This window comes from Echeneis naucrates, chromosome 9, assembly GCF_900963305.1.
Source record: "Echeneis naucrates chromosome 9, fEcheNa1.1, whole genome shotgun sequence".
Classification (NCBI taxonomy): Eukaryota; Metazoa; Chordata; class Actinopteri; order Carangiformes; family Echeneidae; genus Echeneis; species Echeneis naucrates.
Genome location: NC_042519.1, coordinates 15739096 through 15764345, shown reverse-complemented (window position 1 = coordinate 15764345; position 25250 = coordinate 15739096). Strand labels below are relative to the sequence as shown.

Below are 25250 nucleotides of genomic sequence, written 5' to 3'. Positions count from 1 at the left end.
CAGCCAGTTTTGCGGACTGCCCCCAGCCCAGACAACACATTTAGCTTTCTATTCACGTACAGGTTTTCCAACCCTTCTTTCATTTCTGTGTAAAATCTGTTTGTAGCATTTATTCAGTTGCTGTACTTGAACTTGAAGCACTGGGACAGAGAGCACAGAACATGTGGAAGGACTGATGTCCGAGTGTTAACTCTCTCTTGCAGGTGTTTCTCAGGTGTATTGAGACTCCTCAAGGCTGAGTGAGCCTCATTACTCTCTAATATCTCCGCCACTAAACCTGCATCTGTCCTACTATGAGTAACCACTGTGACAGCCTGCATCTGTTCTAAAGCAGAGACCCCTGAGACAAACCTCCTCAAACAACCTGCAGGTTAAAAAAACGGACAAGCTCTCGGCTGCACCTCCAATAATTTATCCCTCCTTTTATTATTCCTAATCTCTCTTCTTTCTCTATCTTCTCTTTTTCTTATCCCCCTTGCATCACAGCTCACTTGTGATTACCCCCCCACTACCACCAACACCACCCACATGTGTGTTTGCTCACATGCGCTCAGTAGTATAATGTCCACGCTGATGTTCAGTAAGGATCTATATTCACCCAAACAGGCCCTATCCCTCCATCTTTGTGTTGCACCATTGCTCACGTCTCCTGGCACTCCTCACCCCCCAAACAGTTTGCTGTTATCTGGTATCCCAACACACTCAGTCTCACACTCATTGCTGCGCACCAGTGTGTTTAGAGTCACCATATGGTTTTATTTTTGTGTTTGTGAGTTTGTTTTGTTTTGTTTTGTTTTGTTTTTTTTTCATTAGCTGAATCCTTGTTGTTTTTTTCAATGTCCTGTGTTTGTGATAGAACTTAGTATTAAAAATACCCAATTGTCTTTTGTCTTAGTGCACAGAAAAAAACAACAAACAAACAAAAAGGCTAAATGTGCGTCACCAGATGCTCATTTGACTTTTTGTTTTGACGTGTGTGTGTGTGTGTGTGTGTGCGCGTGTGTGCGTGCGTGTGTGCGTGTGCGTGCCACATGCTGTATGTATCATGATGTTCATGAAGCATGTCAACTCATGGATATATATGCGTGAACACAGAGAATGTAATGTTATTCTTTTTTTTTGTGTTCTTTCTTTATCCTCCTGTCTTTTCACTCTGAACCTTTTATATTTGGCTGCTCACTGCTATATCTTCCTTTCTTTCCCACTTTTTGTCCACTGTCTCTGTCTTCACTCTTGGTCCTTCCTGTTGGGTATCGGTCTTCCCATCTTCCTTTCCTTCCTTTCCCTGTGCTCCCTCATTGTTTCTCCCCCCTGCTGGGCATTGCCGCAGGAAACTAGTGGACTGTCCCCAGCTGTTGGATGTGGACGACATGGTGAAGATGCGTGAGCCGGATTGGAAGTGTGTGTACACGTATCTGCAGGAGTTCTACAGGGGTCTGGTGACGAAGGGCCTGGTTAAAACCAAAAACTCCTCCTAGAGGTCGCACCTCACCTAAAACTGAACCTATGGTGAGAGAGGGGACAAGCCTATGGAGGACCTCACGCTGGTTCTGATAGACGTAAAGGGGTAGAAAAAGTGTGTGTGTGTGCTGGTGTGTGTTTTTATCAGTTGATTGTTCATATCAAACCTGATGTTTATTGGCTGCATTTAGATGTTTGGACCTCAGAAGCTTCAGGTTAACACGAAGTATCAAAGCACCAAACATGGTGTGTGTGTGTGTGTGTGTGCGCACACGCACACTTTTCAGCAAAACCAGACTATAGCTCAGGCAGAGAGCCAGGACCATCGGCGGCTCCACACTTTAAAAGGAACTGCTGTATTACAGTGTTTTAAACAAAGGAGTTTAGAAACAAAGCAGATAATTGGAGGAAAGCTCTGAAGAAAACTGTCTGCTGAAATTTTATCAAGTATGACTTTGAAGGCATTTATTCATTGGGCTTGTAAAGGCTTTTAAAGATACTGTAATAGAAAAGTACACAATGACTGATGTCTACATTTCCTTAAGTAACAAAACAATTTTGAGGCTGTTGACATTTATTTTGTCATGTTAGAGGTTTGCCCTTATGTGGCAGCTGCTCTTTGTGTGTGATATCTCAGCAGATTTAAAGTATAGAGATGATGCCACCTAGTGGTCACTCTGCATGATTGAAAATGAAGTCTTTCGAAATCATATTGAAACAGTGGAATTTATCTTGCCACATCATTGTAGTTTATTCACATAGCAGATTTAAAGGCCTTTCCACACAGGGATTTATCTTGAGAAATGACTTTATGGATATTGATCGTGAATATCATGACTGAAAATCATGTAAATCAGAGGAGTGTCCTTCCAACTTGGTCTGCGGTCCTCTCCATCCTAAACCTTCCTTCTTCTCTGTCTCACCACACTGTCTTATATGCCTGTTCTTCAGGAGATACGCCAACTGCATGCCCTTGCTGGAAGTGGAGGACATGATGATTATGGGTAACAAACCCGACTCCAAATGTGTGTTCACCTACGTGCAGTCTCTGGTCAACCACCTGCGCAGATACGAGATGGCCATGGGTCGGCCCTCTGACCTCTGACCTGTGCTCAGTGAGCACTCAACCTCCGTAATTAGCATCCGCCCCTCCTTCACCAGTCCTGACCCGTCCCCCAGCTCCATCATCACCTGATGAGTGACTGCCTCTCATCTGATAGGCTCAGTCACAGATTGCACATCTCCGATGGACAAGTTGGGGATAGTGTGTGTGTGTGTGTGTGTGTGTGTGTCAGTTTCTGTGTTGGCAGTGGTGATGTCTACTCACTATTTCAGATCTCTTCTGGATGCACATTGATGGCACAAAGTCCACCTTTCTCAAGCAAGAGAGCGCCAAAGTTTTTATAAGACTACCTTTTGAAGCTTTAAAATTTTTCATATTTTATACTCAAACTCATCTTTATATCAGGTAATATTTAAGATACAGTAGCTGTGTCAGTACACCAGTGTACTGCAAAACACTTCAAGAGAAAAACATGTTTTAATATTCCTCCTTTAAAAATTATTTATCGACACATTTTTCTTTGCTACACTTCTCAAATTATTTTAATCACATTGCTATCGTTCATTCCAGTGAAGAAGAAAAATATAACCAGTCCAATATATGATGAATTACTTTCTTTTCATTTTGTTGTCTTTAAAAAAATTCTAATCAAGCTTTTGTTGCTTGAACAATTTTAAGTTATTATTCTCATGTTGATCTAATCAGTAAGTCTATTACTACTTAATGCATGAGCACAGGGATGTTCTTTCTGTTCAAATGGATTCAACATTATTATGCTGTTACGTTGGAGTCCATCGCTAAGTCATTTCACATTTCTGAACTCTACAGTGATACTGACAACATGTTTCAGATTGTTCCACCCTTAATTCCTCATGCATCACTGTATTATCGCATTAGTCACAGGCGGAAATTTTTTCAGATCAAAATGTTTTAAAAATGTTCAAATTTTTTAATCCAGGTCATTCTGATCTGAATAATTGCTTTCTATTGCTGGACTGAGAAGGTATGTACAGAAATGGTCTGGTTGCCCTCACCCATCAGTATCACTGCCCACACCCTGCCAAAAAACACTCACACACAGCTCTTTGAGGGCTCTTTATTTAAGCTTGGATGTTTTTGTTTTTTTATATATATAATTGTTTTTTAATTTTCTTAGTGTATACATTATACTTTTAAAAGTTTTGTTTAAACTAAGTCATAAGGCTCAAGATACGTTTCGTGAAACAAATTGGTATAGTTCTTGAACAAGTTCACAGGCCTGCTTTGAGTTTAAACATGAATAATCATAATTGAATATAACTTTGCCACATGAAGCTAAGGAAAACTTCTGAATTTAGATTTTTATTATGTTTGTAAAACTAAGGTTTCTATGAGATGTCTCAAATTTTGGCACAGGGCTGATTTTTAGTTTAAAAAAATTCTTAAAGCTGTTTTAGTAGAGAAATTATTAATAGTTATTTCACTGCTGAGAAACTAAAAAGAAATTCCTTCTATCAAGCAGTGACTGCTGTATATAAGACCTGAAACACGTGATCATTTCATGTTTCTGTGCACCACACTTAAATGTGAATTAACAATTAAATCCTTGAGAAACTATTGCTTTTGTGGGGAAATCTCTCTGTGAATCGTCTCATTTAAACCACACCCAAACGTATCCATCCGGCCATTCGTATGCCACCTGATGACAGTTTTGATTTTAGTACCTCAACCTGTACAATAAAATGGGCAGGAAAGAAACATTCAACACAACAAGAACCAGAGATTATTTTTCTCAGATCTTTTATTTTTTTCTTTCTCTACCCTTCTACTTGGATTGTCTTGTGTGTATCAATCCAACCCACCAGAGAACATGGCATCAACCTCAGGCCAGTCAGACGATTTTCAGTCTGGGGTTTCATTCTGTTTCACAGTAGGCAGGAAACTAAGACACACAAGAGAACTCAATAGAGATGGTGGTCCTGAGCGCAGCTGACACACAATAGACCAAAAATTCATCCCTTGTATGGAAAATAGAAAAGCACTGTCAAAGCAGCCTGTTGATTTTTTTTTTTTTTTTTTTTATCACTGCAAAAAAAAAGAAAAAACAGACAACAAGAACATTATGTGCAAAATCAGACTATGAACTTTCTAAAAAGTCTTTTGCTGATGCTATAATTAGGTCTTTCCACAAGGACTGATCCAGGATCTGCTGGTTTTATTCTGAAATGACCAGGTGGCCATGGAGCAGCTATGGGGAAGAGTGGTATCATTATATTCCACCTTTTATCCACTTGGACAGGTTATAGGTCACTGTGCTCAGCTTCTGTGTTTGGCTCAGAGGACGTCTTTTTGGTGGGTTTGTCAGCCAGGTCCTCCCTGAATGGGCTGCTTTTAGCAGGAGAAAAACGAAACTCTTCTGGGACCTCATCCTCAGGTTGAGCCTTCTTGTAGAAGCCCAGTTTCCCCAGCAGCTCATTAATCTCAGAGCGGGTCAAGTCGGACAGGGCAATCCGCTGTGGAGGAAGCACAGATTACACAGTGATTTCACCTTAAATGTACTCTGTCAGTGTTAATGTGGCATAAATAATTACAACAAACAATAAATTCAACGTGACAGTACACGACATGAATGTAAGTTGATTTAGCAAAACTGATGAGTTTTAAATTAAATTAATCCACCATTATGAAACTAAACGTTAAAGCTGCTCAATTAGCTGTTTTAAATTAGAAAAAAATTTGACCTGGCTCTCAGGTAGTAATTTGTTGCATTTCTCAGCACTGAGCAAGTTGAAGAACCTGACATTTAAAAATTGCTTTCTAAAGACACAATGATAAATATGGATAGTTTTTTGCCCCAGGCAGCCACATTATGTATGGAAACTGTGACTTTTAATTAACTTCTCCTGATAAGGAGATAAGGAGTGAAAGGGGAGAGCAGGGATTTGGTGACATCCAGCTAAGGGCCATGAATGGATGTGATCAGTTGTTAGGACTTGAGGTAAACACTTTACTAGGTGAGGCACCAGGTATACATTTAGGACCTTTCATGTTCTGCAAATCAGACAATAACTGGCAATATGGCACAACTTACATCCAGCTCTTCAAAGTAGTGGTTCAGGAGGACAAGCTCAGGGTCAGCCCCAGGAATGTGCTTCATCACCAGGTTATGGCTGAGATGATAGTCAGGGAACAACAAAGAAATGATTGACTTTTTATGAACACACATAGACAACAGTATGTAATGACAATGTACTTAAATGAAAGGATACTAAAGAGGAATATCCTGGGTCACAAAGGCTTTGACCTGCAGACAGAGATGGAGAGTCAACTGGTTTCAGTGACAGATCTGCCGGGGATTATGAAAAAAATAAAATGCTTCTCAGATGACAAACACTTTGAGTCAGGGATTAGTGTTCAGTCTGGCTCTGATGCTAGCTCTCAGCGTGTTGTCCGTTCTGTTCACGCTGAGTAGAAGAGAGGCTAACTCACCTCTCTGAGCCTGTTCAGCTGTCATCCACCACAGCTCTGTAGGGAGAACACAGGATGGAGAAAAATGTTACGAGCAAATCTCAGCATGAGAAAATGAAACATTAGGCTACCAGAATTTTGAAAATGATTATTTCATTCACATGGTTTGACAAATTAAACAGTTTGTGTATTTTACTTTATAACAGTCTCTGCTGCAGTTCCATATTTGGTTACTTGTTGAAAACTAAAAAAAAAAAACAACCTCAGCTAGTGTATTTCATTGTGTTATCCCTGCAACATTACAGCCTCTGCACAGAGCACAGAATAAATAGGCCCCTGGGGAAAAGGTCTAACCCATTTTTGCAGAAATTTGAGCCTTGGATAGGCCTTTATAGTTGCTGGCGTGACTAATACAACAATAGTGACAGAAAATATACTTTTCATTGAGGCTGGTGGACAGTTGGTGATTCGGTGACACCCTGGGGAAAGAGTGCGTAGTTTCTGACAAAAAGAGGGGTAGAGTTACAGAAACTTGGGCTCTGCCCTCTGAGCCCCTTTCCAACTTAAAATCCCTACCGAAGCCAACGTATAGTCACATTACTGTTACTTCAATAAAGTTTAGCCAGTTACAGTCCACAATTCTTGTGCTCCTGGCTGGTTGCGTGGCTTTTACAGAGGCAGATCTCAGTTTTCCACAGCCTTATCCACTCCCTTAGAATGGACAACCGCGCATGCGCCAATGTATCTGGGAAATAGAGCTCATCTTTTCACACACTGAAACAAATCTGACTGGGAAACTGTCTCTGTGACAATATTTCAGCCAAAGGTCATGTATTTAAGCCGTGTACCTCCACCCTAGCTTTTGCCAGCCCCTCCAGTTTCTTCAGGTCCACATCATATGTCGAGGCGCACTGAAGCAAACCGGCCAACAGGATCAGCCACATCGTTTCCCCTGGATCGGATCGTGGACCAGGACCGGGTCGAGCTGCACCAGGACCTGTACCTGCAGATGCTCGTAGGTTACTGAGCTACGGGGGGAAGAGGAGACGAGGGCGAGATGATGCGCAGCAATGTCACGTCCGGACCTTTCGCCACGTCAAACATTAGGCGGGGAGAGGACGCTCATTGGTTCCCTGAAGGTCCCATCCAGACACAGTCAGCGCCAAAAGTTCATTTGGGATATATACTTAGTGCTCGTTAATGCTAAAGGAAAGCGACCGCGCAACAAGAAACACACTGACATATTTCTGATTTATTCTCACGTTGACGCAGATTGAAACAATATGTTTTATATATTGTGTCATCTAAATTCTCTTCAAGTCAACACTTAACATAGACGCTGAGCCCAACTGAAATCAAGTTTTAACATGAAATGCTGGCGAGAAGAAAAAAAGTGCCTTGGGGCTGTTTTCCTACATTTCCAGTTGGTGCACCATGAGGAAGGATTTGGGCCATTTTGGAAAATGTATAAATCAGTTTAGCTGACTTTCTATCTGACTTTGGTTTGGGGTGAGCTGCAAAAAGGACAGCAGATACAAGGTATATCATGAGGAGTAAGCTAATACTAGAACAGCAGGTTATGAAGCACAAACCAACCTCTGTGTTTGTTTGTGCAATTTGGAATAGAAGCAGAAGACAAAGACATACAACATTGCTTATTTAGGCTTCCTGAACGGAAAGAAAAACATCTTGTTACGCTACAATATATTACTTAGCCTACAAGGGGCATGGACAAAAGACTACATTGTTTTTGGATGGTGTACTTGTGCACTGGGTAATCTCTACTTGTAGTGCATATATACCTTTTCAGCATTTTTATTATAAAGAAATAATACAAAACACAAATGAACAACTTTCTTACCGCCACTGATAACCCTGAAATGCTGTCGAGATGCTGTATGTTGTTTTCCATTCAATGGGAGCGTAGGAGAGTATACAGGTGTGCGTGCAGTCAATGCTCATCACATCCTGTAGTGTTGAGATCATTTCTGTGCACCATCAGAAGCTTCAGGATACTGTATAGCTCACCACATTTACTGTACTGGAGATTTTATCGACAAGCTTTGGCCTTTGACCGTACACATACACACACAAGGGTATAGCTTTTGACTTGAAGGGGGTGGATTAGGAGAAACAGTTCACCAAGTCAAAAAGCTCATATTTGTACCAAACTGTGGCCTTTTGGTGTCTATATGTGGTTTTCTTTTAGTTCACGCCTTCTCTTTTGCCAGTTTGAGTGTGTGTTTTTATTTTGGACGCCTTTCAAAGAAGAAGACGTCAACACTTAGGGACACACAGGGATCAGAGGTTTTGTCATTTCTTCCATCAGGCTTGGCCCAGACATGTGTTACTCAGCTGGGGTTTTCTGATGTGATTGTCCTTTCAAAGATGGAGGTTTATGTGATGAAGACAGGTCCACTCAGGCCTCACTGCTGCTGCCTAATTATCCCACACACTTCCCCACGTCGGCCACCAGGCGGCGGAAGTGCGTCATAATAGATCGACACCACATAGAGCGGCTGTGTCCGTGACGTCTACACATTTGAATGGAGCTTTAGGTCTCAGCGAGATGGCGGCCCCAGGGCCCGGTAACCATGGGAACCAGCGACATGTTTCATCCCAACCCGCCAGCGGAAGTCATGTGTGTTTGTTTTTATGTCTTCATTTTATCCCCCCCGCTTCTATGTGCCTCCGTTCTGTGTGCCTCAGGCTCCGGTAACCGTCTCCGGCAGGCAGCGGCTCCACTTTACGGAAGTGAAGTCGGACGTTTGGTGTAAGCTGAAGGTCACGGCGGGGGGAGGCTGCCGCTGCCGCTGTGTCTTTAAAGGCAGGAGGAGACATTTGTGTTCCTGGGAGATGTAGCCTGTCCGGTCCATCTGTCGGCAGTGTAGCTCTGAACCACCTGCTCCGCCTCCGTGTCTGAGGAAGGGACGAAGGGATGAAGGAGCAGGCTGCCGGGATGCCGATGCTTTCCTCTGGGACGGAGCTGGGAATGAAAGTTTAGCGTGTCTCTGCTTGACGTTTCACGCCGACTCCGATTCTGGCCCCTCCGGACTGACAGACTGACAGACGGCTGCCTCTGCGGATCCACCATCGGTACAAACAGGTACAGGTGATCATCCATTATGGTCCAACGAAGGTGTTCATCGTTTTCTGGTTCCATGAATCACAGCTTTAACGCACTTAATGTGCAAGAGAGGAAGTGTTGTTTACCTCAGTTTCATCCTGAGGTGTATGTGTGTGTTACAGTTGGCTATTTTTTTAAATGGAGAACCACGGTAATTAAGAGTCAACATCTGACTTGTCTCACCTCTTTTAATGTCAGAAGTTAAGCTGCTGAACCATGTACATGAGTCACACACTAGAAATGTGTACACATACACACAGGTATTATCCTCCCTCATCCCTGACACACACACACACACACACACAAACACAGGCATATACGATCAGATGACAATGCTTGATGTAACATTTGTTGGCAAAACATTGCATTAAAATGACCTTCATCCCCCGTTTAAAGCCAGAAATATTGCCCTCAAAGCGGGAGTGCAATGAGGCCATATACTGTATCTGCTACTGACCTCCTTCAGACATTTCCATCACATTACATTTATATGTAAATCTGCTGGATGTTGTCTACCCAGACAGTGTACAGTGTGAAATTTGCATTATAGTCTTAACATATCACTTATAAAAGGACACCTCACATCAGAAGCCTTGTCTTGGTTTTCAGGCGTATTTGAATATTCAAGTCAGTTAGCCTCATGCTATGAAAGTGTGACTTATCAACCAAGTGCAACATATACATATACATAAACACATATGCTTTACCTTACAGTCCTAAACATTACATTCCTTGGTGGTATTAGGATTGCATCTATATTTTCTATTTTCTCATGCATCAGTGTTATGTGTTCACTGAAAGAGGATTCAGCATTTGGGAGCATTACACTGGATTTAAAATGATGTATTTAACTTCTTGTCCAAGAGTACTGATTATGACTCCACTCGCGGGTGTTTTTGGTTGTTGCTGAGTAGTTTGTGAAATGAGGCACGTATTTCTCAAGACTTACTTAAAGAGGAGTGACAAGACAGGAAGGGAAATGTGAGCGATTAACAAATCTTTCTGTTCAGTTCATTTCCTTGTCCGTATGTAGTACACTTCCATCAGACCCAATTTATTGTGCCAGTCCAAGCAGAGAGTTTCAATAACTAGCGGTTTGTTGAAAATTAGATTCCATTGATGCTTCCTTCACGGTTGAAAATGTTTATTCTAATCACGTATTGTTATATGACAATTGATAATTTACTGAATCTGAACTTGTAACTTCATCATTTTACAGTGCAAATGTTATACTGTCGGTTGCCAGCACATTCCTCCAGTGCCTGAGCAGAATCTTTTTAACATCCTATCGCCTTGTCTGTGACCTGATCAGAAAGATGAGGCCCTCTGGACACAGAGGATAGTCACTCAGTGGCACTAGGACCTGGAGCAGACATTTACAGCTGTGGCAGCAGCTGCCTTGTCATTTCTGTTCCGGTCATCATTAGTGTCCCTGTCACAGGGGCACATGGCCCTGGAGGGCCTGGACTACAACACACTACTTGGCTGAAATTTCACACTTTAACACAGAGGAGGCGACCAACATTAAGGCTGGCATTAAGAGAATGACTTCTCTCAACAGATTTCAACATAGCTGAGAGATTAAAAGAAAAAATACTCAGGAAGGCAATATAGATCACTAAAATGTGACTCCTGACCATTGCAGTGACTCTGTCATCAAAAACTATCTATGCGGTCAAATATTTTCATCAGAGGTGTCAAGACGGCTGGCTACACCCTGCTGTTTGGGTTGCTTTGAGTCCTTCCTTGTTCTCTGAGATCTCACCCTAGGTCTCAGAGAGCATGTAAACGCCATGTCACATTTATTATCATCAAATCATTCCACCCTCTCCCCTGTGAACGTGAGTGAAATAAGCAATGATATTCTTGTATGCCTCTTCTTGGAAAAAGCATTTATTTCTCTTGCTTGTGCATAAAAAAAAATGGCATTTTTTGTATTAGGAAGATTAATCAATTCTTGCGGGCATGAATATTACGGAAAAACATTTTACAAAAAGATAAGGCTCTGCATGTGTGGCTTCCACTCTAAACGGTGTCCATATCAGTGTCACATAGTCCTAGATACGGCACCTCCTCATTCCCAGCTATTTTTGTGTAAAATCTCATACTGACTGAACACGCTCTCATTCCTTCATTCTGTCAGTTTTTCCAGCTTCCCAAGCACAGAGAGCGCACATTACCACTGACTATGATCTATGTCGGGCTGATGTGATGGTGGCACTCAGACTGTGGCATGTTGACGTCATTGATAGTTACTGTGAGATGGTTGGCCGAAGGAAACAATACAGAGCATTTTGCTGGAGGAGCAGTATCACCTCCAAGCACAGGGGAATAGGAGAGGAATGGGACGAAAATATTTTAGGTCACTTCGATGTGACAGCGTAAAGGTAAGATGGGAAAAACTAAATTGGAGGGGTGAGCAATCCAATGCTCGTGCAGTGGAGGTGGGTAAGACAGAATAACAGTCTAAAGAAGATGTGGTGAGAGGCAGGATTAGAGATATTTGATGATAGAGAGAGGGAGTAGGGGATTTTAAAGCTTGGAAAAATAGACCGTGCCAGAGGGAAGTGTGAGTGGATCAATTTAGAGACATTCTGCAAAGAGACAAAGTGTGGGCAATGAATTGGCTGTCTAGCTTGGTTCTTCTCTTTGCTTCCCTTGGCTAATTTTGTACCCACCCACTGCCACATGTTCCCAATCGCCCTGAGACCCCCACCCCTTCGACACATAGACATGCTAAATGCCATACATGGACCAGAGTAATGCATTATTCCCAGCCAAGCACCATGTTATTGGTGGACTGAAAGCCCAGCATGTCTCTGGGCACATGTGGAGCACAGAGGCAGCTCTCCTTTCCACGTGAAAGTCGTGGCCTCAGTCTCCTCAAGGTCATGTGGAGAGAAAAAAACAAAACAAAACTGAGGGAGCTGTGTTGTTTCTCAGTCCCAACCAGTTATATCCCCCCCTGCATCTACCCTGGAAAGAAAACGATGACAAAGTGAACAAATTAAAGCATTAATAAACAACAAAATAGCAGCCACAGTGAAAATTGTAAAAATATAAAAATAAAACAGTAACAATATTAAAAGATAATAAACAAATAGACTCATAAAAAAATAAATAAAGATATAGCAAAGCACATCACTGAAATGCTCAGTTCAAAGTGATCTGACATACTGTACTGTTAAAATAGGACAAATAGGGATTCCAGGTCTTTTTCAAATTATGCAGTACTACCAGCCAGAGCCAGCCTAAGGGCCACCAATTGCATAGTGGGTAGAGCGAGAACATGTGCTGTAGTGGGTAGAGCATGTGACCCATGAACTCTATGGCTTATATACTAACTATGTGACTATTAGACTTTCACTGATAGCGAATGAACGGAATTCCTTTATGACTAACCATGACGGCTGGACTTTTGTATCCACATATCAAACTCCTTGTATTTGTTCCCCAATATTAGTAAGGGATGTTAGGCAGTGTCATTCCACCCAAAGCTCTGGACTTCTGTAAGACTTATTGGCGCAATCTTGGAGGCTTCTTGTTCCAAATAAAATCCGGACTGAGACTTCTACATTACGGGATAGGCAAGAGGGAGAAACATGGGAATGGACTGAAACAAATATAAGTACCATGGAAAAATATTCAAAAACATTATTGATCCTAGTGGCCAATGAAAGATTATGGCGGGACCATTGCTCGAAATAATTTGTAATTTGTGTGAGCAGAGAGAGATTTTTTTTCTGTAACGATAAACCATTCTGTCAGCTATATGAGTTCATACAACAGCCTATCCAAAATCTAAGACTGAAAGGGCTGCAGGGATGCAGTGTGAAAGATTGGACAAGAGCAAAAAAGATGAGCCACATACTAGGGCCACCTATAGTGGATTTCTGTATGAGGCACCTTTTCCATTTTTAGACATGTTGCATTTAATCGTAATTACATAGCAATTGAGACATTTTTCATCTATGCATAGATGCAGTTGACTCTTGTGTAAAATATTCAATGTATTCTCCATTTAATAAACAATAGTATTTGAACAGTTTAATTGCTATTAAGTTATCAGTCGTCAATAGCGAAACGCAAAGTGGACATTTATTCAGACTGTGACTGTGCAGTGGTGCACCATGTCACTGTGGCAGGTGCTTTGAGCTGAGATGGCCTGACAGAGTATCTCCCTGGTTACTGGAGGACCAGCAGGAGGCTTAGGCAAAAGTAGAGGTGATAAACCGCGTCCAGGGCTCTGTTTTTCTGTCTTCCCAAAAAAGCTCCTGGAGGTTAGGACAGTAAGAGAATATTCCTGTGCCCTAGTTGTTTTTCAAGGCCATGATAAAGCAGGTAATTTAACAGTCCTAATGATGGCGGACTGAATGCTTCACTCAGCTATACTCCTGGGTCAATAGGGTCTCACGGCAGTCCTACACTAATCAGCTGAATTGACTTGTCCTTTGTGCAAAAAGCTCAACGTTTTGCTCTCCTGTGATTCAGAATTAAAAATCTTGTGTGTTTTGTCTTAGCTCATTTTATGGTTTATACAATTTTATTTACTATTCTCTGATTTATTTATTTTTTTTATTTGTTTCAAGTCTCATTTTATCATTATTACATCTGGGAGTTTGCTTCGGTCTTGCTCCTTATAAGAATCCTTTCATATAATTCAGATTATATTTCAGTGAACATATTTTTATCAGGGTGAGCTGAGTAAGACATTTTGGATGAGTATGAGTTAAATTCCTAAAATGTAAACCTTATGTGTGTCTTGAAAGAGGAGACATTTCAACAATTGTTTTCTTTGTCACAGAAATCACTAGAAATGGACCAAGTTAATCAGGGTCAGAAACAAGAAGATGACCTAAATGGAGCTGCAGAAGTATCAACATCTCCAGCTCCAGAGTTGAAAGCATTGGCTCCAGCCACAGATCCCACCAGTGGGCAGCCTCCAGCTCCTGCCAGGCCTCGAAGGCCCCAGAGAGGCGCCAGAGTAGAAGGGTCTGTTGACATCTCCGAACCTAAAGCTGAGCCTAAAGCTGAGCCGACTCCATTGGCTGCCCAGGAAGAGAGTAGTCCCGATGGCACTGTGGCGAGTCGTTCTAAATCATCTGACCCTGCAGCTGTCACACCATTAGGAGAGCAGACTGGGCCTACTGTTAAGACTCGTCCTAAAGGTCCAGGACATCAGCCGGTCAGGGCCGCGTCAGTCCCCTACCCAACTGCTAGCAGGCCTGTGCCTCCTCACCTGAACCCTCAGGCACAGAGAGCCCTCTCTGTAGCAGGTACAGCTGACACTCAGGCCCAGAGTGTGGAAGACTTCAGGTAAGTCTCTGTGATCTGTGTGTGACATTCATGTCTCAGCATGTCTCCACAGAGCATCTCATTCCCATTCCCTAACCCTAACCCTAACCCTAACTCAGTTGGTATATTATGAATATGTCTTCATAAAACATAAAAGTCCATCCAACATAATTATAACATATTATCAATTAACTTTCAAATATTTGTATATGGCTTATACATTTGAAATAAGTGAGGTTATTACCATTAGCAGCCTGAATCTTGCTCTAATTTACCTTCTTCTTCACCCTAAGAGCAACAGTTGTTGCTAGAAATCAACATAATCATTTTTTATCTGTTTTGCAAGGTTATATTATTTGAATATTTATTCATTAGATTTATAAAATTGAAAGGATTTATATCTTTGTTACCAGAACAGCTATACAAGTGATGCATACAGTGATTCTTAAACCTTTTCGGTTATTCGCCACTTTGAACAATGGGGAATTTTCAAGCCCGACCTTCCCCGAATATACCCCAACAAAATGCAAATGAAATATACCAAGTTATTCAAGTAACATCAAGTAACATGATGTTCTATCCATCACCAACTTTTGGATACCGTGTCACAAATGTATTAATTTAGTGACTTCATAGCCTACACTACCCTGCCATCCCTCTGTGTGAAATCCTTTGTTCTGCTCCAGTTAACATGCCAGTAATCATTATGGCCGCACTTTTGTTCCAGGTTCCATTCTCCTCTGGGTCTCCTATCTAATGTTCCTTTCATTTAGGCAACACGTACGCTAATTATTACTTTGTTTGTGTGTGGATGTGTACCCCGCCCCTCGCCCAATGTGAGCTGAGATTGGCTCCAGCAGCCCCACAACCCGGAAACGGATGAAGCGGTTGAAGATGAATGAATGAAAGAATGAACATCAAAAGGAAAATTTCCTTCAATTTGTTGCGCCCCACCTGTTATGTCTCTATTCCCCACCAGTGCAGTTTACCCCACACTTTTAGGACCGCTGTGTTAATATCAGGGTTCAGCTGCCTATCTCAGTCTCTAGGTTATGACATTGAAGTGTGTGGGAGATAAGTGTATAGAAGAGATATCACATTATGCTTTTTCCCACCAGGGTGCACATCATCACTTGGAATGTGGGTTCGGCCACTCCCCCTGATGACATCACTTCCTTGCTGGGGCTGAATGTGGGTGATGGAAACACAGACATGTACATTATTGGGTGAGTTTTTTTCTGGTCTAACGGTAGTCCAGTCTGTTCCACATAAGTATCCATTTATGTTCATTTGTCCCACATTGATGCTGCAGACAATGTCACTAACGAGCAATATGGCCTAGATTTGAATCTCTCTCTCTTTCTTACCCTGTGGCAGCAGTTCTCTCATTTATTAATCCATCATAACATTACAGACTTACTCTCATCAGCTCCTCCTACATATTTGTCTGCTGCTGACCCTTGTTCCTTGGTGTGTGTAATTTGTCTCCAAGGCTGCAGGAAGTGAACTCTATGATTAACAAAAGGCTGAAAGATGTCCTTTTCACAGACCAGTGGAGCGAGGTCTGCATGGAGAGACTCAGCCCCTTTGGTTATGTGCTGGTTAGTAATGGCTTTTATTATTAACACATATGCACATTCTCACAACAAAATAGTAAACTGCTTAGATTTACACGCATTACATGGACTCTGATGAGCTCTTTGCTTCCTGCTGCTGGTTCAACTCATTTTGTTCCTTGAGCAAGGGATGAGGAGATTTATAACAGGTGTATGATGTCAGCTTATCTGCTATCTCCTGCTGTCTGCCATGTTCATAACGCAAACTCAAGTACACTCTGTCTGCCTCTTCCTCGCCCTCAATGTCTTTATGCCTGGATATGTCCCATTTTCTCTATCTTTCTGTTTCATTCCGCTTTACAACTCATCTGTTGAAATGTAGGTTCCCCCTCATACAATACATCATATATAACACAGTAAAAACTGTTTATATTGGAAACAACTGTGTTTTCTGATGATCTGACTCCTACTGAAACATTGCTTGTTTTGTTGGTGAACAAGAGAGCATGAATCAGCTGTCGAGCTGAGAGAGCTAGACAAGGGTCTCTCAGGGTGGTGTTTTATTTTTGGATCATGTTGTTGTCAGTGTTGATGGGCCTCTGACAGCGAAACTGATGCTGTCCTTGAGCTATCTCAGGGTCTGTTACATTAGCTGAAACCTTGTTGTGGCTCTGCGCCAACAAGAGCCAGGCCTGGAGGTATTATATTTTTTGTCCATCCCTTTTGTGCAAACACATTATCTCACTAACAATTTGAAGGAATGTCTTCAAATTTGATACAAACATCTCACTCTCAAAGATGAAGTAATCAGATATAGGTTGTCAAAGGTCAAATATCAAGGTCACTGTGACTTAACATCACAAATTTGGCGTCTTGAATGTGATATCCCAAAACTGCTCAGAGGGAATTTCTTTCTTTAGATTTACAGAAATATTTTCTTGGACTCGAAGGTCTGACCAGAATTAAGTGGTCAAAGGTCAAATGCCAAGGTCACATTGGTTATAATATATTATAATATATAATGCACAAATTCACACACTGTTTATCAAATAAACTCAAATGTCTATATGGCTGAAATGATGAAGTGTGACGCTGTGACATCTTTATTTTCTGTAATCATATTTCTGGCAATTATCCATCATCATAACTCAGGAAGATGTTAATCAATTATTCTAATTACTGTGTTTCATCTGTCTGATGGTGTGAGTGGGCTGGGAAGCATGTCAAGCTCTAAAGGAGCAGGAGAAGTGGTGGTATAAGTTATCTTGACATGTTGGACAGACAGCAAAACAACTCCATCTGTTCTTTGTGCTCTGAGATACTCTTCTCAGCCAGATTCAGCTTCTGTAACCACTGAAAATAGAAGTAAACTTTCTTAAATCAGTTCTTCCTTCAGACACACTTTTCCAACATGACTTTCTTTTTGACTAAGCTGGGGTTTAGTTGCAGCTCAAATTTGCAAATCAAGTTCTGTCCTCCATTCTTTAATTACAATATCACACACACTAATGAATGCATTGTAATGAAAAATTTAGTTGGATCTTTTGGAAAAATTTGAGCTATGAAGCCATTAAATGTGCATTTTAAATATTGCTAAGCTGTAAAATGTAATGATTCTGTAACATGATTAATATGTAACTGATATCACAGTACTTAAATGAAGACTCACAAGTATACATGAAGGTGAATCAATAGGTTTCAATAAGTTTCTTCAGAAATCCAGCAAATTCATATTGAGAATGAATGCAACATTAAAGAAGATGCTAATGTTTCTGTGCTTGTCATTGTCAGAGACTGGAACGAATAAACATTCATTTTGCAGTAAACTTCTTCCCTTACTGCCTTGTAAACATCACAATTTCTGCTCACAGCTCATTTAATATGTGCGCAACAATGTCATATGTACACCACTGCACACATGCACTCAATCTCCCGCTCTTGCTCACACACATGCACACATTTGTCGTGAGCTTTAATGCCTTTTCTGTTCTAGCTTAAAATATAGTTTGGCACCCTGCAGGAGCGCTTCCATTGTTTACTGATGCTGACAGGAAATGCTACAGTACACTCACCCAAAAGTAGATTCTCTCAGACTTCCCACAAGTGTACACAAAGACACACACATTATCTATGTCTGCACAAATATCGCAAATAAAGTCATTCCATGTTACGGTTCAGCAGAAACTATTATGCAACAAAATCATTCAGATACCCAGTTAGTATACAAGCAAGAATGTCTTATGTCACGTGGAGATGTCTGCCCCCATTACTGCCCTCAGGGTTTTTCAGGCAGGGTGTGATCATGCTTTTTCAGCCTGCAGTTGGGGGTTGGGATGTGTGGACAACTGGAGAAAGGGAGTGGGAGAAATTGACATTTACATCTAATGAAGAGTTTCAAATGGCATACAAATACCTTGTCTTTTGAACAAATTCATGTCATATTCCTGTCTCTGTTATGAAGTAAAAACATTCACCACAGTTTTTTCGTACTATTGGCACACAGCTGTCAATATCTGCATGTTATCATGTTGCATAACGTAAAACAAGAGGCTGAAATGATGGGGCAGCTTTAAAGAAAGGGAGAGTCCAAGTGTGTGCACCACATTTCCTTTACAAAGTGATATGTTTGTGCTGTGAGGGCAGACTAGAAGCTCTGGCCTCTTTAATGTGCAGAGCTTTATGGATAAAATTAAAATGTTGGGGGGTAGAAACATGAAGAGTGGAGCAGGAAAGAAAGAGAATGTGAAACAGAGCAGCACCCAACTGAGAAGATCTGTTCATTGAGGTTGTAGTTCAAGCGCTGTTCTCCTTTAAGAATAATCTAAAATACCTCCTCATAACTCACAATGTCCTGTCTTTTTTATTGCCTGTCTGTCTTTTTGACTGTTTCTCCTCAGGTGACTTCTCAGCGGATGCAAGGATTGTTACTGATGGTTTTTGCCAAGTATTTCCATCTGCCTTTCCTCCGCGGAGTCCAGACTGAGACTACCCGTACTGGCCTGGGGGGCTACTGGGTGAGACATCTACTGACACCATACTGCAATTAGCATTGTCTTGAAGAAGCTTCACTCTTAAACTCAGCTGTACTTCTCTGTAGGAGTGACTCAGCTATATTACACCCTGATAGAGAGATAGAGATACAAATTTCTGCATCCCTACAATTCTGTTTCTAGATCATGTGGTGTGTGTCCTAATTAGTTAAAATAACTGAGGATACTGTGTGCTGCTAATCTAATGCAAGTGACATTATTCAAATGCCATCCCTACTCTTTTATGGAAGGGAGATAGGAGTTGATATCTCACAGCCGGCGGTTGCTAATGTTTGGAAAGCCAAGCATAACAAAAATGAAGCAGGGGCAAACAGCAGGCTGGAGCAATTCTTAGATTCAGTAAGAAATGTAAGAAACCAGACAAAACTTTAACAAACGCATACAAAGATCTATAGGAGTTTTTACAAGCACCTCGCCACTTTGAATCATTCAACAAAATATTGTTTGTGTTTTTTAGAGCAGTTAGAGTGAGATGAAAACCATAGACCCATCCTGTCTGCCCACTGTAGCATTAAATATTGACTAAGGTCCTTACAACTAAACTTCCTGTCTCTGTGGTAGAGACACGCAAGGCACTCAACTGAGGAAATACTGACTCACTTATCACTTGGCCATCACTATGTCTTATTCATTCTTTGCTATTTTTGCTTTGAATAAAAATTCAATGTTTCTGTCATAAATGCATTTTCCTGAACAGTATGTGTCTTTTATAAAATTACAGGGTAATAAAGGTGGAGTGAGTGCCCGGATGTCAGTGTTCGGTCACACCATCTGCTTCCTCAACTGCCACCTGCCGGCTCACATGGAGAACTCAGAGCAACGCATGGAGGACTTTGAGTGTATCCTGCAGCAGCAGCAGTTTGAGGGCCAGGCTGCCACTGGGGTTCTTGACCACGAGTAAGTCAGCTGTTGTGGACACACACACAGACACACTTCCATAAAAGCACATACACACTAAAATTCTATTCTCATATTTATACTTGTTTGAACTGACGAATACTCCTTTTTGAGCAGTGTGGTGTTCTGGTTTGGAGATCTCAATTTCCGCATTGATGACCTGGATATGCAAGTGGTAAAATCAGCCATTGATAACAACAAGTTTCCTATGCTGTGGGAAAAAGATCAGGTAAAAGACTAATGTTCTTATAAATATGTAATTAAAGTCTGAAACGTTGTTAATTTCTTCTTCATGTGGTTTTCATGAAACACTCTAAAAACACTCTCTAACCTCATCTGCATCCAAAGCAGCAGACAGCATTAGTAGAAAAAGTCATGAAGTACGTGACAAAATGTTTTCTCTCTCTCTCTCTCTCTCTGGGCAATGCACTGTGGGGGCAAAGGGGAACCTTTCAAGAGCCTGAATACATTTAAAAACAGTTACATTTTGTAAGATATGTCTGTTAATTGTGAATCTTACAGTTGAACATGGCCAAAGACAGTGAGACAGTGTTGGAGGGATTCCAAGAGGGACCGCTGAAATTTGCTCCTACCTACAAGTTTGATGTGGGAACAAATACATACGACACAAGGTTGGTATGTTCTTATGAGTTCTAAGCCCCTGACCAAATATCTGAGTGCCTTGCTCAGTAAACTTTTCCTCCTCTCCGAAAGGTCCTTACTTCCCTTGGGATCCATGAAAGTGCCTCTTCTTTTTCCCCTCTATGGCTTGTTATTGAATCAAATGTTGTTTATAGAATGTTTCTCGCTCTTGCTCCATCTCCATCTTTCTTTCAACATCGTAGTGGAAAGAAACGCAAACCTGCTTGGACCGATCGGATTCTGTGGCATCTGAGAGCCACCGCACCTGCTGGCGCTGCACTTAGTGCAGGGAAGCGTGGCTCCATTTCAGGGTTGACCAGCGGCACGAAAGTGACACAGCACTGTTACCGAAGTCATATGGAATACACTGTCAGTGACCACAAACCCGTCTCCTCGATCTTTACACTGCAGGTGAGATTCAGCAGGCTACAGTGTAAAGACGACCAATTAATTATTAGGGTCCAAGTGGTATTAATATGATTTTGTAAGATTTTGTTTCTATGCTAATACCAAATTAATATCTAACTAGTAAACAAACTTTGACTGTATAAAGTTTGTGATGAAGTACATCACAAAACTAATAATATGACCATCCATTTTGTGCCAACCTTCTATAGTTTAGTCCAGCTTTTGCTCAAATGATGCTGTAAAATGAACTTTATTAGTCAGATCATACAAGAAGTACACAACAGCAAAAAGTTGCTTTTCTGCAGGCTCAACACGCAGGTGCATAAAAAACACAAAGATTTATAAATAAACACAACACAAAATGCTGCTCCGAGTCAGGGAGACAATAAAGTCATTGCAAATTTGAGTATTGCACATATAACAGCGGATAAATTACAGCCAAACAAGACCTGGAACCGCTGCTATACTGCCATCTTGTGGAGACATTTTGCTCAGTACTCAAAATCTAATGAGGTGTGATACCAACCCCTCTTAATTTAGGAAACTTAATTGTGCACAATGTAAATGTTATGATAAATGCTCTTTTGTAGTTCCCATACAAAGTGGATATTCCTCTGGTCGTGCTCATTGTGGAGGATGAGTGGAACAGCACTGCTGATGCCATAGCAAAATTCAAACTGGCACCCAACTACTCACGCAGCTCTTGGGACTGGATCGGGCTATACAAGGTACCCTCTAGCTTATAACTTTTGAGAAAGACATGATGCACAACGTAACAAATATTTTCATGCATTGAAAATTTTAATCAAGTAGTTTAAATTTTTGATATTGCTGCTGTCTCCATAGGTGGGTTTCAAACACCAAAAGGACTATGTGGGATACGTGTGGGCCAAACAAGAGGAAGCTGATTTTCACCGGCAGGAACATCAGGTAATCTGAATATATGTGGAATTCTTTTGAATGATCATTTCCTTTCATATTTATTAAATCTCTACCAACTGTTTGACAGGTAACATTTACAGAAGAAGAATTGCCCAAAGGCTCAGGGGACTTTATCTTGGGTTACTATAGCAACAACATGAGCACCATTGTGGGTGTAACAGAGCCTTTTCAGGTAATTTCAACCCTGCCACTGCTTTCTGTAGATCAAATCAATCAAATGTACTATCACCGTGTTAAATGCTACTTCCTTCTAATGTTTCCATTTGCACCTCTCCTCTTTTTAAATTTCCTGCTTCACCCCTGATAAATGTTGCTCTTTCTTCATATTCTATCTCCTCACTCCCATTCTTTGTTGTCTATCCCTAGATCCAGCTTCCCACTTCAGGGCTGGATATCAGTTCTTCAGACAGCTCAGACTTTAGCTCAGAAGATGACAGCACTATTGTCCTCATGAAGATGAGGTCCCGCAGTCCCAGTCCTTGTAAAAACAAGCACCGCAAGAATCACAGTGACAGCCACACACACCCCCGCAGCCAAAGTCGTAGCCGCTCTGGCAGTCCTGCACAGGCCACAGTAGCAGGACTCAACGTCACTGGTGCATCTCTTTCTGGCCCCTCAGCAGCAGCTGAGAATGAGTCCACAGGATGTGCAGCAGAGGGCAGCAGCAGCCTGGTGTCTCCTCCTGGGAAGAAAGACAAGAACACAGAGGATTCAGGAGTGTGAAGGGCTACCAAGTCCTGCTGTTGTCACAGGTCACATAGCCAACTATTGTGTCTTTTATTTGATACATCCAATACACTGTGTGTTCTCAGTAATTCAAATGTACAGTTTCTGGTGCCATCATTTTCAGCAACAGCCATCTGGCTTGTCCGGGAGGCTCACTCTGCCTTGAGTTGTTTTATTAAGATGTGTACATGGTATATTTTTATTTGTTTCACTCTCTGCTGTGTTTCTTCTATCTTTCTCCGTTCTCAGGTGTGGACAGTACAGGGAGCTGTCACCTTGCATTAGGAAATACTCAAGGATTTATGCTCATGTAGAGCCAACAAGAGGTTATGTAATACTTTTTAGAAACCATCCTCCTGATATTCCACAATTGGTTTAATGTTCTGCATTTAGTGAGCAGTCATTTCCAAAGTGAATCCAAGTGAAAAAAAAAAAACAAAAAACACTTTTCAGAGATGACATACTTGACTTTGCTTACAAATCTTGCAATTTACAGTTATCGTGGAGCATCTATCTTCTTATTAAACAAATCCACTCAGACTAAAAGGACCATAGAAATACAGTAGAAAATTATTTTTAACCCAAAATTTCCTATGAAAGTTTCACAGAATCTGTCAACAAACACTCAGATTATTAGTTTCTATGAATCTACAAGTCACCATAACCATCAAGTTTTAAATTTTTGGTATGGCTCTGGTGTGATTACATTTTTTGTAATTTCACCATCATCCAACATGCAACGAACATTTAAAATGGTCCAACAATGACAATGAGGTCCCTGTATGAGCTGTATAACACCAGACAAGAGCTAATGGAGGTGGGGTCTGAGGTTTAGGAGGCTCAGCTTCTAGACATGGCAGCAGCAGCACAGCACATGTCAGTGAGGGTGAATGTGCACAAATAGACCGCCAGATCAGTGCAGTGGGATATGATGAGTGTAGGAGAGTCACTGTAAGCTGTCATAGCAAAACTGTCTTGCCAGATCCAGGTGATTAATAGTTGGTCACCAAATCAGCTATGCCAACCACAGTTATTACAGCAATATCTGACCCAATGTGTGTTGCTTTTACAGATATAGATTTAGGAGTTAATGGCCTTTATCTAATACTTACTGCTCACAGTAAAGAAGCAAAGATACATTTCGACCCGGACCAGAAAAATCAAGAGATTTCAATATAGAGTAAAACTTAACTTTCAATTTGGATGCCTCAAATAAAATGTCAGCATGACTCCACTATTTAGACCTAATACAGGGCTTAAAATTATCTTAAAATTATCTTTCAAATACAGCAAATGGCCCTATACTCGCTTCAATTTGTTTGTACTTATTTGCTCAGAGCCTCCCTTAAAGCTCCTGGGGATTAATTTATGGTGTCAATAGAAACAATATTTAGGTATTGAGTGCGTGCATCCGAGCGTGTGTGTAGCTTGCTGTGCCAGTTAATGGGGTGTAACTATGTTTGCATGGTTTACTGCAGGACATACTGTACATTCCGGTACTGTGACTATTGTGCTGTTTAATGTTGTTTTTGACTCCTCTTTGATATTATTGTTGCTGTGAAAATTGTTAGACTAAATATGGTAGGAAGGACAGATTAAAAATTTAACTCTAGTGTAAATTTTAGGTGATGAAAATGCAGAAAGATTATGCTTGCATAAATATGCAATTGTTTGAGTCATGTCATGGTGCATTCATGTATTTTCTTAATTTTGAAATGGAAAACCTAATGGACAGTGGTTCAGAAAACTGTTTTAAAAAAGAGAAAAAAGGTTGTATGAACCTTGTCCTGCTTTATTTAACTTAGATAAGTGTGATCAGTTCTGAAGTCCTGACCAGTTATTTATTCTGAGATGTTTATGGGTAAAAAACAGTCTACAGAATGTTAATGTTTTGTAATTATGTAGCTAAAATAGATTATGTATGCAAAAGATAAATAGAAAATATGGTAGAAAATCTAAAATAGGAGACAATCTATTCCATAAAGATTATTTTGCTTAAATTAAGTATTTATTTTCTTATTTCACTGTTAAATGAGCCTGAATTCTGCTGGCCAGTGAGAGAGCATCATTTCAATGGAATTGTCAAAGAATTGATAATAAGTTTCTTTTTGTATTTGGAACTACTAAGAGTCTGATTTCTCCAGTTTCCAGTTTAGTATATTCAGAAAAAAATGTTTTTAATGTCTGAAGTGTTGATTGTTTAGTCTACAGGTGTTATGTATACTGTGAATGATATTGAAACATAAAATACAGCAGGGGAGACGTAAATTCTTGTTTGTTCTGCGTATGAAGATGGTTCACCTTTGTGAAATCATCTGATCAGTGAGGTGAGAGGGTTTATTAAGGGTTGCTTGCTTTGTTGTTCAACCCCTAAACTACTGCAACACAAAGAAAAAAAAATAATGTTACCATCCAGGCTGTGATCTGTGTTTCTTGAGTCTCTACATACACAGTGCTATTGTTCGAAAAATGTTAATCAACAGTATAATCTATTTTTCTTGCAGTGAATGTGTGTGTAAGGGAAAGAGTGTGTGTTTGATAGAATAATAGAATAAGAGGAACTTACTGGGTGACTGGTCATATGACGTGAGTCTGCAAATCAAATAAAGGTGCCCTGTAGTCAGAAAATAAACTCT

General features: G+C 40.9%; 3 protein-coding genes across 5 annotated transcripts in view; 2 read left to right on the top strand and 1 right to left on the bottom strand.

Moving 5' to 3' along the window:
• Nucleotides 1–4120, top strand: part of smtnb (smoothelin b) — a 44068-nt gene extending 39948 nt beyond the window's left edge. Inside the window, exons 19-20 of one of the 2 annotated variants that reach the window (XM_029511553.1) lie at nucleotides 1331–1509; nucleotides 2413–2550. In XM_029511553.1, the coding sequence (XP_029367413.1) occupies nucleotides 1331–1478 (148 nt within the window). In that variant the 3' untranslated portion in view covers nucleotides 1479–1509; nucleotides 2413–2550. Of the gene's footprint in view, nucleotides 1–1330; nucleotides 1510–2412 lie in introns of both variants that reach the window. The other variant, XM_029511552.1, reaches the window with a different exon arrangement.
• A 425-nt stretch (nucleotides 4121–4545) lies between these two features.
• selenom (selenoprotein M) lies at nucleotides 4546–7027 on the bottom strand. The gene is made up of 5 exons (XM_029511556.1): nucleotides 6820–7027; nucleotides 5993–6028; nucleotides 5773–5807; nucleotides 5595–5673; nucleotides 4546–5016 (listed from the first exon to the last, which is right to left on the bottom strand). The coding sequence occupies exons 1-5, from the start codon at nucleotides 6913–6915 to the stop codon at nucleotides 4804–4806; spliced, it is 459 nt and encodes a 152-aa protein (XP_029367416.1). The 5' UTR covers nucleotides 6916–7027; the 3' UTR covers nucleotides 4546–4803.
• A 1600-nt stretch (nucleotides 7028–8627) lies between these two features.
• On the top strand, nucleotides 8628–25029 carry inpp5jb (inositol polyphosphate-5-phosphatase Jb). 2 transcript variants are annotated; one of them, XM_029511555.1, is made up of 14 exons: nucleotides 8628–9077; nucleotides 13903–14414; nucleotides 15512–15619; nucleotides 15886–15994; nucleotides 18847–18963; nucleotides 19721–19896; nucleotides 20014–20125; nucleotides 20419–20528; nucleotides 20742–20949; nucleotides 21537–21674; nucleotides 21793–21876; nucleotides 21956–22060; nucleotides 22255–22640; nucleotides 22864–25029. In XM_029511555.1, exons 2-13 carry the CDS (start codon nucleotides 13915–13917, stop codon nucleotides 22609–22611), a joined length of 2124 nt encoding a protein of 707 aa, XP_029367415.1. In that variant the 5' UTR covers nucleotides 8628–9077; nucleotides 13903–13914; the 3' UTR covers nucleotides 22612–22640; nucleotides 22864–25029. The 2 variants fall into 2 exon arrangements, with proteins under 2 accessions (XP_029367415.1, XP_029367414.1); XM_029511554.1 differs by having other exon boundaries at nucleotides 8630–9077; nucleotides 22255–25029.
• The last annotated feature ends 221 nt before the right edge of the window (nucleotides 25030–25250 follow it).

Bases quoted from the DNA above. Each gene is read 5' to 3' on its own strand.
- inpp5jb (XM_029511555.1), top strand. From the start codon at position 13,915: ATGGACCAAGTTAATCAGGGTCAGAAACAAGAAGATGACCTAAATGGA. The intron at 15,620-15,885 runs GTGAGTTTTTTT...TTTGTCTCCAAG, and splicing joins ACAGACATGTACATTATTGG to GCTGCAGGAAGTGAACTCTA. The intron at 18,964-19,720 runs GTGAGACATCTA...ATAAAATTACAG, and splicing joins CTGGCCTGGGGGGCTACTGG to GGTAATAAAGGTGGAGTGAG.